Source organism: Juglans microcarpa x Juglans regia, chromosome 3S, assembly GCF_004785595.1.
Source record: "Juglans microcarpa x Juglans regia isolate MS1-56 chromosome 3S, Jm3101_v1.0, whole genome shotgun sequence".
NCBI classification, from domain to species: domain Eukaryota; kingdom Viridiplantae; phylum Streptophyta; class Magnoliopsida; order Fagales; family Juglandaceae; genus Juglans; species Juglans microcarpa x Juglans regia.
In genome coordinates this window covers 13791680-13803711 of record NC_054599.1, presented here as the reverse complement: position 1 = coordinate 13803711, position 12032 = coordinate 13791680, and the positions used below count along the sequence as shown (strand labels likewise).

The window sequence follows — 12032 nt, the reverse complement described above, 5'->3', positions numbered from 1 at the left end:
CCAAACAAAACATCAGAGAAAATAATCCATTCTGAAAACCTTGAACAAAACTCAAAAATACCAGTCAAATCCTCCTAAGACCTTCAAAACTCAGACAAGGTTGTAGGAATTTTGGTGAGAAATTCTTTTGAAAATTTTCATACTGTTTCTCTCAGATAGTGCTACTTGAGTGTAAGATCTAGTATTTTATCTCTCTTGTTGAGTGCATGCATACTCTGTGTAGGAGTTGAGGTGATCAAGTTTAGCCACTAGAGTTTCAGGAAGGAAGCCAATAGTTTGAAAATCACCAGAGATTCTGACTGCTACTGCGATAGAAGACAAATAGATCATTTGTCTGGTCAAGTAAGAAAGTCAAGCTACAAAGGTTTTGTAATTGTGATTTACTTGTAATTGATTTTCAAATAATAAGATTGACTTTTTTGAGTTTGACTACTCCTTAGGGTTTCACATTTGAGAAGTTATTCAAAGGGTTTCCCTTCATAACCAAAATTGGTATTACAGACTTTATTTATTTTATGTATTTGATTGTTTATCAAATTAATTACATACTTGATGACTAACTAATTTATTGAGTGAATTAGTAGATATTTTCGCTGCGTTATAGTGGTACTAGGATAATTTCAGATTAAAGTTATGTTTGGATGTTGAACTAAATTGAGTTAAGTTAAGTTAAAATTATAAAATATTATTGAAATATTATTTTTTAATATTATTATTATTTTAAAATTTGAAAAAGTTAAATTCTTTATTATATTTTATATTAAAATTTAAAAAAATTGTAATAATAAATTAAAATGAATTTAAATAAATTTAAGAACCAAGCAAAGCCGAACGTGAAAAGATGATGGAGGGAAGGCTAAATCTCAAGGGATCAAAAGGGCAAAAGTGAAGAAGCTGAAAGGAAAGTGCCCTCCCCTCACCTGTTGGCCTCGATTGATTGATTGACAATTGAAAATATAATGGATAACATTCAGTTGAGTAATTTAGAGATATGATAAGACAAGACGGGCACGGAAAGTTCAAATGGGATTATTGGGTGATGCCATAAATATAGTCGCATTGAATAGAAACCTAAGCATGAGGAATTCCAATATAAAATGTTGACAGGCAGCGGGCAACAACCAAACGCAACAGGTAATATTGCCCTCTCCCGTTAGGAATGCCCAAAAGCCAAACAATGCAAGTGCACAAGCTTTGCAGTGAGCTATAAAGAGACAAGGTAGAAAATACAATTTGACTTGGATACCATGCCTGCTTAAAAGCAGGATAACAAATGTCCCTTCGGAACCAAATTTTTTGAATCCATCATGGCAAATGCCTGAATATCATCATTTTGTTTAGTAACGTCACCAGCTATGTCCATTTATTTATTCTTTTCCATCTTGATCATTTCATAAAACAACTAATTGCAAAATAAAACTAACTGCAATTCCCTTGTAAGTTGTAACAGTTGTTGCTCCAGACTCTGCATATAAAGAAAACATAAGGCATGGGGGGAAAGTTGGTTTAGGCAAAAGTAGAAATGAAGCCTGACGCGAAGTAAGAACAAGAAATAAATATGGCCCAGGGTAAAATGAAGGAATCCGATGCATTTATGGCTTTAAGTCGACTTACACTAATTTAGCTCCATCTCCTTCGATCTTCCTCTTCATCCACAGGAGTATACCAGGCTGGCCGTCGCTTAGAGTTGCTCAACCTGTAGTTTAAGAGCAGTTCTTCATCACAAAGTGCCCTAGTAGCCACCAGAACCAGTGTCTTCAGAACAGCAACATCTGACCCACCATTTCCTGAACCCCCGAATTTGAACCAAAAGCTGCCAAATCTTTTCATCTTTACTTCTTCAGCATTTCCAAACAATATATTTGGAATATAAGGCCTCATGTTCTTCTCAGTTAAAGGGAAATCATAAGGGCAAATCATGACATTGGGGACCATGCCTTTTGCTGGGTGGTTAGCAAAATGAGCAAAAGCCAATGGGTTTCTCCGCTCCAATACATCACCCTTGATACCTGCTCGTGTGCCTTCCAAAGGAGTACTGAGCAATTTCCAGACACGCTCTGAACCCTTCTCAACACCTTGCATATCTGGCTTAAATTCTGCCATGCTTAGGCCATTCCAAACTTCACGGCCTTCACCACCAAAACCCCAAGGTTGGGCGTTGATCACACTTCCATCATACCGAGTGATCAGATATGGGTTTCGCGCATCAACTTTTGGGTATCCAGGAATGTAACGGTAGTAAGCCGGGAAGTATATTACGCCGGGGTAAAAAGCTATGACTGCACCCACATCGGCTTCACCATCTAAAAATAAGCCTTGCCCAGCTTCTTCGTGGAGTATTTGAGATGGCTTGATATCAAGTCGGTAACCAATGAGGTCCTTTAGTCTTTCAGAGACCTCAGCTTGTTTTGATGGCCTTGTTTCTGGTATAACTGTGCTGAAAAATCGTCAATATTCAGTAGTTATGGCGGGGCCTAGAACTCACACACACATGGGTAATCAGAAACAAGGGATCTGAAACAATTAATTCAGGCTGCTGTTTCTGTGCATAAACAGACGATGAGTACAGAAGAAGCAAATAATGAAGTATGGTCAAACAATACATGTGATTCTTACGGTGCTTTTTCTACTATTTTCTTTTTTCTTCGAAATTTACAAAAAATCTATTTCAAAATTCCATGAAATTTTCTACTATTTCCTTTTTTCTTCGAAATTTACAAAAAAATCTATTTCAAAATTCCATGAAATTTTCTACAATTTCCTTTTTTCTTCGAAATTTACAAAAAAATCTATTTCAAAATTCCATGAAATTGCATCCAAATTGATAGGGTCTAAATATTTAGGCCACAAAGGGCATTACTTACCCATATTACTAGTGACATAAGAAACAACAGTTTGTGGTCAACAATTTGATGAAAAGTTAATCAAGACAAACAAAACTGATACAAGCTGACAGAAGAAAAGATCAAATGAATGTTTCCTATGACTGAGATGTCAAGGGAACCTCTGCAACACAAGATGAAGGAAAGAAGTTTCCTGCAAGACTCACTCTTAGGCTGAGTGCCAGCACCAGTCCATGGGAGGCCAACACATGGACACTGCCCTCCACAAAGGACCAAGCCTTAAAACTCAATTTAAACATACTGGAGGCATCTTCACCCGTCCTCCCCCAAGGACACTGCTGCAACAAGCCCCCCACCACCGCACATTTGCTGGCACCTCACATGGAAAAGATTGAATCTTGACTTCTGAGTAATTCTTAACTTTCCAAATAGATAAACTTGTTTAAGTAAACCAGTGAACTTCTGTTCATTAACCCAACAAACCAAAACATCATATTCCTCATAATCAAGATCATTCCATTATGTCATCCATATAGGAAATGACAGAATAAAACTATGTGATTCTGAACATGTCAAGGTGCATCATGCCATCTTATGCTCATAATAAGTTTGTAAAAAGTTTTCTGGATAGCAAATGGAACCTTACCAGCATGGTAATTAGGCTGGTCATCCTTGCCAACAGCAAAACTAAGGCCACTACGACGAGGAGCAGCAGCTGATTGTGGAGGCAATTCGAATGCCTCATCTATCTTTTTATTATTAGGGAGAAGAATTTCATCCATAGACATGCAAAAACTTTTGATTTGTGAGTGGATGTTTTCTTGGACTTGCTTCTGTTGATCAGAAACGGAGGCTTTATTTGCCATATCAATAATTTCCTCTGCATCCACCTCTTCAGCATTCCTTCCCAAACGATTGTAGCTGGACGTTTAAATCTTTCATGAGCAAAAATTGAAATTTAGGACAAGCAATGACTATATGTACCGAACGACAAAGGTAGCATCAAATTCACATGAAACAAAAACAGATCTCTGTTCAAAATTTGATAAACATGGTTTGTTTATACATTCATTAAAAGAAAATCCACCACCTAAAAGCCCTTTTCTTCAGATTCATATATTTATTGTGAAATGGAAGGAATAATTTCTGAATATATATGTTACTTAAATAATAGTAAATGTTCTAAATTGCACCCAACTTGAGCAGTTCATGAAAATTATTTTGAATTTACTTCATCAAAATAAGTGGCATGTACAAAGTTTAATCTACAGCATGACTGTAGGAGTTAAGATTTATGAAGCTTCAAAAGTAAAATTTCCCCAAAACTATACATTTGTTAGTATCAATCTCAATCTTAAAATACTCAGATGCTTAAATTATCATGGTGCATTCACTTCTATCTTGAAATAACACCAAATTAGGAGCTAGAAAATAGCAGGTCTATGTAATTTACAGGCTTGGTATTTGTTTATCCAAATGGTCAGAAGTTTTTTATATTAACTTAGAAGTGGGTGTGGAATATGTATGTAATTATTATTACTATTGAAAAAATTAAAGAAAGAAAGGAAAAGGGAATGAAAAATAAAAGGAAGTAACTGAATGATTGCATCACGATTGATGACTGATGACTAATGACGAATAAATGATGACTACTAGCAATGGATAACCGGGTGGATAGCAACGCTGGAATGGTATGTGCACCTAGTGATGTTCATCTCCCTTTTCCATCATGACCGTTGAGATTGCCCAACCCATGGGCACAGGGGGTAATTGTATCAATGATTGATGGATTGTATGTAATGAAAAAGAAGTAATGCTTAAGTTATGCATGATGATAAAAGGAAAAGCTTAATTGAATTATGGTATGTTTACAGTTTCACGTATTGCTTCCTACTTTAGAATATAAATTAAAACAACAAAACCAACTGAGTATTTGGCTCACTGTTTTGTTTTTATGGGTTAACCAGCCTAGTGTAGGACAATGTGACAGAAAAGTTGAGAGACAGGACATTGCTAAGGGAGAAGACACGTAGGCCTAGACGTTCCTAAAGTTTATTTTTCTCTTACATGATTCTTGAGAATTAGCACAAGACTCGAAGAATTTTTAATAAGTGCTACAGATGACCTTTTATCTGATAAAACTTGAATTATTTTTGCTTTATGGATTATTTTATACCTCACTAATGTTTGATTTTTAAAATTTATTAGCATTCCTGACCTTGTAAGGGGAGAAATGCCACAACAGCTCTATTTTATAATGTTCCATACTTAAAATATAACCATGTTTATCAACAATGTTGGAAAAAATGAATCCATCGAAGAGAACTATCCATCAATCTGATAACTCTTATTCTGCCCCCCTATCTTTACATATGAGTACAAATGGTAATTTGAGCAACAGAAGCCACGTACAGTTCATGTTCCGTGGTGGCATGATAAGATAATAAAGTGACATGGACCTGGTATAAAGAAACAGCCGATTTATGTCTGCTTCGAATTGTAGTTGTCTAGGATCCTTAGCAAACATGGGATTTTTTGCAAGACTTTTCACTGCCTGAGAATACCATTTACAAGTAAAAAAATCATAATATAATTTCAAATTGTAGTTTCAATTCATAATCAAGCAAAAATCTAATTCAGTTAAAGAATGCAGAAAAAGAAACACCAATAAGGGATGCAAGAAAATAAAAATTGCATAAAAAAAGCAGGTTAAATACATGAGCACATTAAAGCCTACGGTGAATAAGTGGTCTTCGTTGTGATAATATGCACCTTGCATGCCATTCCAAGCTCATGCTTCTTCCCAAAAGGAAAGCTTCCAGCCCGGCTCACCCACTCTCTAATGTTAGGCATACTAATTTAACTAAGCACATAAGCCTTCATTCATTCATACACCATATAATTTACAATTTACAACTTGTAAGTGAACAACTCACCATTTTCCTCTGTAACCAGATTGTCATGCCCAAAAATGTCTTAAATTTGCAAATTAATGCTAGATAGTTTCAAAAGACTGATGCAGTCCTCAACTTCCTCTTTATATTCTAGCTGGTTTGCTGCCCCCCTGTTCCCCTGATCGAACAATTGGATCCTACAATCCCAAATAATGATCCTGCAATGCTGGTTTCATCCTACATGACTATGACCTTTTGGACGATCCAGGTCCTTCATTTCAATTGACATATTAGAGGCCATGCTAGGCATGTCAAGCAATTTATTTAACTCCATTTTGACATATTCAATCTATTAAGAACTCCTCCAGTCTGTCTTTAATAATGCATTTTTCAAGAGTAAGGCCTGATTTGTTTTCTCAAACCATCTCATCTCATCTCATCTAATCATTACAACTTTCTCAAACTCCCAAACAAAATACAATAAACAATTTAACTTTTTCAAATCCCCAAAAAGAAAAAAAAGATTCTAATAATATTTTATTCAACTTTTATCTCATCTCATCTATGTAAAACGCAACGAGAGGCCTAAAGCAAATAATCATTTAAAGAAAATGAAAATTCAACAAAAGTAAACCCATTCTCAGAGAGAGAGAGAGAGAGTAAACTACATGGGTTTTCAATTGGCATCTGTGCTACTGTCACAACTTTCAAACCCATTCTCACCAATTTTTTTAGTTGCTGAGAAAAGATGAAAAAATAAGAAGAACAAAACAAATTTAAATCTTATGTTATACTTGTCCTAGGTTTGTATAAAATCAGAAACCCAACTCAATCAATTCAATAATAGTCGTAGATTAAGCTGAGTGGAGCAGAGCTTCTTGGTGGCATGAGATTGGATCTAATGGAAAATCCAATACCCAACGAATTTGACCATCTTCTTTTCTTCACTTCTCCGCGTTTTGTAGGAAAACAAAAGGATCCAATGATGACTAATTTCGAGGCACATGCCTGAGAAATGGAGAATAACGATTCCAGCAAAACTAAAACAAAGTTCTTGAGAGAGAGAGAGAGTTACCTGTTGGAATTTGTGGAAGAGAATAGCCATTGTAAAGCGAGTCCAGAAAGCAGAGTCTTCTCACTGTGACGGCTTGGAGGCTGCTTTACTAGATTTAGCAAAAGGAGAAACGAATTACAGCCAACCGAAACTATTATTTGGAAAATGTTAAAGCAGAAATAGCATACTTCCAGCAAACACCAAATCTGGGAGCACGTATCATGATGCAAAATTCAAATGTATTAAATCAAAGACAAAGTATGACCCATTCCAGTTTCTCGATTTCTAAGCTCCATAAATACAATACAAGTCCAAGCTAACAAAGAAAATGCATGATGTAATAAGTTCAGTCCTTAGTTTTGCCGAGAAATAACAACAGAGAGAGGTAGAGAGGAAGCTTACCGTGGACGGTGGATGGAGCTAGACTGCTAGGTGGGTGGTGAGCAGCGAAGGAGCGGCCGCTTGATGGGCTGGGCAATTCGGCACTCGACAGATTTTAATTTAGGGTTTAAAGCTTTAATTTGAACTGGAAAAGGAATTAAGGAAGAGGGGGTAAGGGCCGTTTGTTCATCATATTGTAGAGTGGGTGGAACTAGGGCTAAATCAATGGGACTGATAGTCGTCAACGGAACCGGCCGCCGAAGCCCAGATCCGGTAGAGAACCGAACAACCGGCGAAAGGAAAAACAAAAATCTGATGTCGACTGGTTCAATCCCAATCTAAACTAGGTTCAAACCGCCGAACGGCCGATATTATATATACATTATATATATATATATATATATGGTAAAACGACGTCGTTTCACTTAAATAATTTAAATAGTATCGTTTTATATCCACAATTTTGAAAAAATATATATATGAAAAGATATCGTTTGGTTTAAAACACCAAACGACGCCGTTTTGGATTAGAACTTCACCTCTAACCCCTCGAGCCACCCCTTCACCTTAGTGTACCGTTCTTACTTGAAAGAACTCTCTCTCTCTCTCTCTCTCTCCATTGATCCATTTAAGATTTGTTGATGAAGTTCTTGTTCTGTTGTCGTTCCTTTCTCCCTCCATCCATTTGCATCCTTTCAAACTTTCAGGCTTTCAACTCTCTCTCTCAGATTTTGTCATCTCTGACTCATTTAAGGTTTGTTGATGGGTTCTTGGAATGATTTTGTTGTAATGATTTTGATGTGATATATGTTGTGAGATTTGTTGATGGGGGTTCTTGGAATGATTTTGTTGTAATGATTTTGATGTGATATATGTTGTGAGATTTGTTGATGGGGGTTCTTTTAATTTTTCTAGTTTTTGTAATGATTTTGTTATGAAATTCACCTCTGAATCGATGATAAAAGGTCAAAACTACGTAGGCCAGTTTTATCCTCCTTCATCAGTCGATTTTGGTCGATATCATCCCCTGAAAAAGATGTTAGTGCGGTTTCGATTTTGGACCGAAACTGTATCGATAGGGTCGATTTTCACTCCTAGGTAGAACAACCATTTTGTTGAGGATACAGAGAACCGGATACTACTGCATTGTCATTTTGGTAAGTTAATATACCATGTGTGACTTGGGGCTCTTAGAGTTTTTTTTTTTTATGTCTCTAGGTTAGTACTGAGCAAAAATTCGAAAATCTGATTCTGAATCCGACCCTATTCTAGCTCTTTTCGGACCCAGAAAAAATGGAGTCAGAGTTAGATTTTTTTTTCATGTTCTAGTCAAGGTCGGAGTCGGTACATATGTTATATTACCCTGTGACTCCAGGATTGTACATATGTTATAAAAATATATGTATTTATCTATACATTGATCATATGTACTATAGTTATGTAACTAAAGTTATATTGTTAAATTCAATAATATACTAGTATGACTTGATTCTTATCATCATTCATAAAAAAAAAAAAAAAGTTAATTCTTATAATAGACTAGTATATGTAATTTGTAAACTTCATAGTATTAATACCATAATACTAATGTATGATAACACTCTAGTATAATAACATATAATACTAAGTATAACATATAATAACATGCACTACTATAGTATAATAACATGTAATTAAACTCTATAGTACAAGTGTATAATAAGAATAATTTAGACACTAGTATAGAATAGTATAATGAGTTTATAACACTGTCACAACAGAGTGGCTGACTATGTCTCTCACCATAGCGATATGGTGGGGCATAGCTCCTCTTATAGCAGCGCAGTCGAGTACGTCTCCCACCGGAGCAATGCGATCTAGCATCATCTCCTGCCATCCTCAAAGTTGAGTGCTAGCTCCACTCACACTTGGCCATAAACATCAGTGCAGTTGAGCATCTCTCCTACCATCCTCAAAGTCGAGTGCTAGCCCTACTGGCACCTAGCCATCGACACCAACACATCTCTTTCAATTAATGCCAAGTGTAGGCTCCACTCGCACTTGGTGAAACGAAGGACAACACCACTTCCATAAGGGTGTTAGTCCTTGCCAACCTGGTCAAACATCTCTTCCAAACTTAAAGCTAAGTGTTAATCATCAACGCCAATGCGGTCGAGCATCACCCACGCCTCTTCCGGGCAACGACGGCCAATAACGCCTAGCTTGATGAGCAGTCGAGCAGGGCTTTTGTACCCTCAACAAAGTCTGGTGTTCACAACGAGCATGCGATCGAGGCAACACCTGCACCCATACTGGCGACAATGGCTAACAATGCACATGCTATCTGTGTTAGCCTAATCCTATGGGTGGACGAGCATCTCCTTTAGCAAACTCTGAGTTTTGACACTCGTGCCGCAACTGACTCGCTTCGGTTAATTCCATGAACAAGCCTCCAAGTGCAGCAACTGCCTTGTGCGGGTTAACTCTGGAAATGAGCTTCCTAGCTTCGCAACAGCCTCACGTGGGTTACCTTTAGGAAACAAGTCAACGGGTTCAATAATTGTTTGGAATGGACCCAAAGAGTCGACAAGCTTCTTGACCATCTAAGTGTAGGCTATGACAAACATGCCCTAACCTCCCAACAAAAAACTGCCTTAGGACAACAAATTGTCTCCTGCAGCAGCGAGGTCAAGTATGTCTCTCGCCAAAGTAACACGGTCCAGCATCATCTCCTGCCATCCTCAAAGTCGAGTGCTAGCCCCACTCGCACTTGACCATCAATGTCAGTGCAGTTGAGCATCTCTCCCACCATCCTCAAAGCCAAGTGCTAGCCCCACTCGCACCCAGCCTTTGACGCCAGCACATTAAAAAAAGCCGAGTGTAAGCTCCACTCGCACTTGGTGAAACAAGGGACAACACCACTTGCATAGGGGAGTTAGTCCTTGCCAGCGTTGTCAAGTTCTCTTTTGCCGAACTCAAAGCCGAGTGTTGGCACTACTCGAACTTGGTCATCAATGCCAATGCGGTTGAGCATCTCCTGTGCCTCTTTCGGGCAACATTATCCAACAACGCCTAGCCTGATGAGCGGTCGGGCTAGGCTCTCACACCCTTAGCAAAGTTTGGTGTTCACAACGCACATGCGATCGGGGTAACACCAGCTCCCATACTGGTGAAAATGTCTAACAACGCACATGCTATTTGTGTTAGCCTAATCTGATGGGCGGACGAGCGTCTCCTTTAGCAAACGCCGAGTGTTGACATTCGTGCCACACCTGACTCACACGACTTACCTTCGAGAACAAGCCTCTGAGCACTGCAACTGCCTTGTGTAGGTTACCTTTGGAAACGAGCTTCCTACCTTCGCAATAGTCTCCCATAGGTTACCTTTAGGGAACAATTCAATGGGCTTAGTAATTGCCTGGAATGGAACCAAAGTGCAAGTTATGACAAACATTCCCTAACCTCCAAGCAACAAATTGCCTTAGGAGGGAAAATCGTCTCCAGTAGCAACAAGAAGGAAAATATGCACATCCCATCGAGATCGTTGAAACGTTCAACCACAAATCCGCTTAGCTATCCAACACACGAACACGCCTCTTAAGAACACATCCTTTGTAGCCTTTGTTGGAATCTACATATCTCGGCTAGGTCCCTCCTTGAAGATCCTCATTGAATCACTTTAAGGGACAAAAAATCTGCTAGCGCCAACAAAAAAACAAAGACAATTGCAAAATACGAACTCTTTGCTAACGATGAATAGTTAGATGCAATCATTGGTACGCTCGATTATCATATAGAACGTTTGCACGAACAAACTTCCCAGAGGCCCATCCTTGAAGGAGACCCTTACTATGAATCCCGCAGATTCTCCTCATGGACCACTCTAGAAGATCTTCATTACACGAAAATAGAAAATTGGGAACAATTTTCTAGAAGTTATTTTTCTACAGTTTGTCAAACTATTGCTATCACGGTTGACTTGAAAATTCTCAAAACTTTTTTGTTGAACAAATCGACCTTAAGAATCACAAGCATCTGTTGGAGATAAAAATTGGGTCTAGCCCAGTGGAAGTCTATCACTAAAACGAGATAAGGCAAGTTGACTCAAATAAGTAAAAGGGAAGAGCAACATATGGCAAGTTTGACTCGGCAAATCCAAAGAAGAAAAGAGACCTCTATAAAATGAGGGTATCTCCTCAGATTAATGAGACTTCACTACGCATAGACGACTGCTCAAATCTTCTCTCTTTAGGAGGATGACATCTTATTCAACCTCCAGAAATCTTAATTTCCTCCATTCTATTGAGATATAGGTGAGGCCATTGTAGACTGTACAAATCACCAAATATAGTGGATTCTCCCCACAAATGACCTATGGACTTAGGCCTTTATATCAAACCAGGTAAATCTCTGTGTCTATCTCTTTATTTATATTTTATATGCTTTGTTTATTATTTATTTCATAGATGACCATCCAAGCACTGTATCAACGTCCCAAATCATTATCGTGAGGTTTTCGACCGTATTGTTGGACTCTGACCATGCAGGAAAAATGCTTCAACAACATCAATACCATATAAAAAAAGATATTGGCATAAATCCAAGCACCAATGCTATATAAAAAAATTGGCGTTCAAAACCCATGAACTACGGGTAGCACACATGCATGGCCCTTGGAGGCATTTGAAATAATCACGTGAATTTGTGACTGAATACGATAACATAAAATTAATAGTAGCTATCTAGCTTACATCTTTATTCACTCTACAGAGAATTTCATACGCTACTTGAAAGTTACTCCTTTGAAAACAAACAATCGATAAATGGCATCATTTTTGTTGGAATGAAGTACTAACTCTTATGGACATATGGAGGTGTCAT

General features: G+C 37.8%; 1 protein-coding gene across 6 annotated transcripts; it reads right to left on the bottom strand.

Moving 5' to 3' along the window:
* Nucleotides 1-1220: 1220 nt before the first annotated feature.
* LOC121258286 lies at nt 1221-7353 on the bottom strand. Of its 6 annotated transcripts, XM_041159750.1 has the most exons (6): nt 7194-7353; nt 6813-6900; nt 5303-5397; nt 3490-3764; nt 1615-2432; nt 1221-1465 (listed from the first exon to the last, which is right to left on the bottom strand). In XM_041159750.1, the coding sequence occupies exons 2-5, from the start codon at nt 6840-6842 to the stop codon at nt 1621-1623; spliced, it is 1212 nt and encodes a 403-aa protein (XP_041015684.1). In that variant the 5' UTR covers nt 6843-6900; nt 7194-7353; the 3' UTR covers nt 1221-1465; nt 1615-1620. The 6 variants fall into 6 exon arrangements, with proteins under 6 accessions (XP_041015684.1, XP_041015683.1, XP_041015688.1 ...); XM_041159749.1 differs by having other exon boundaries at nt 1221-2432; XM_041159754.1 differs by lacking the exon at nt 5303-5397 and having other exon boundaries at nt 1221-2432; nt 7194-7321.
* Nucleotides 7354-12032: the final 4679 nt, after the last annotated feature.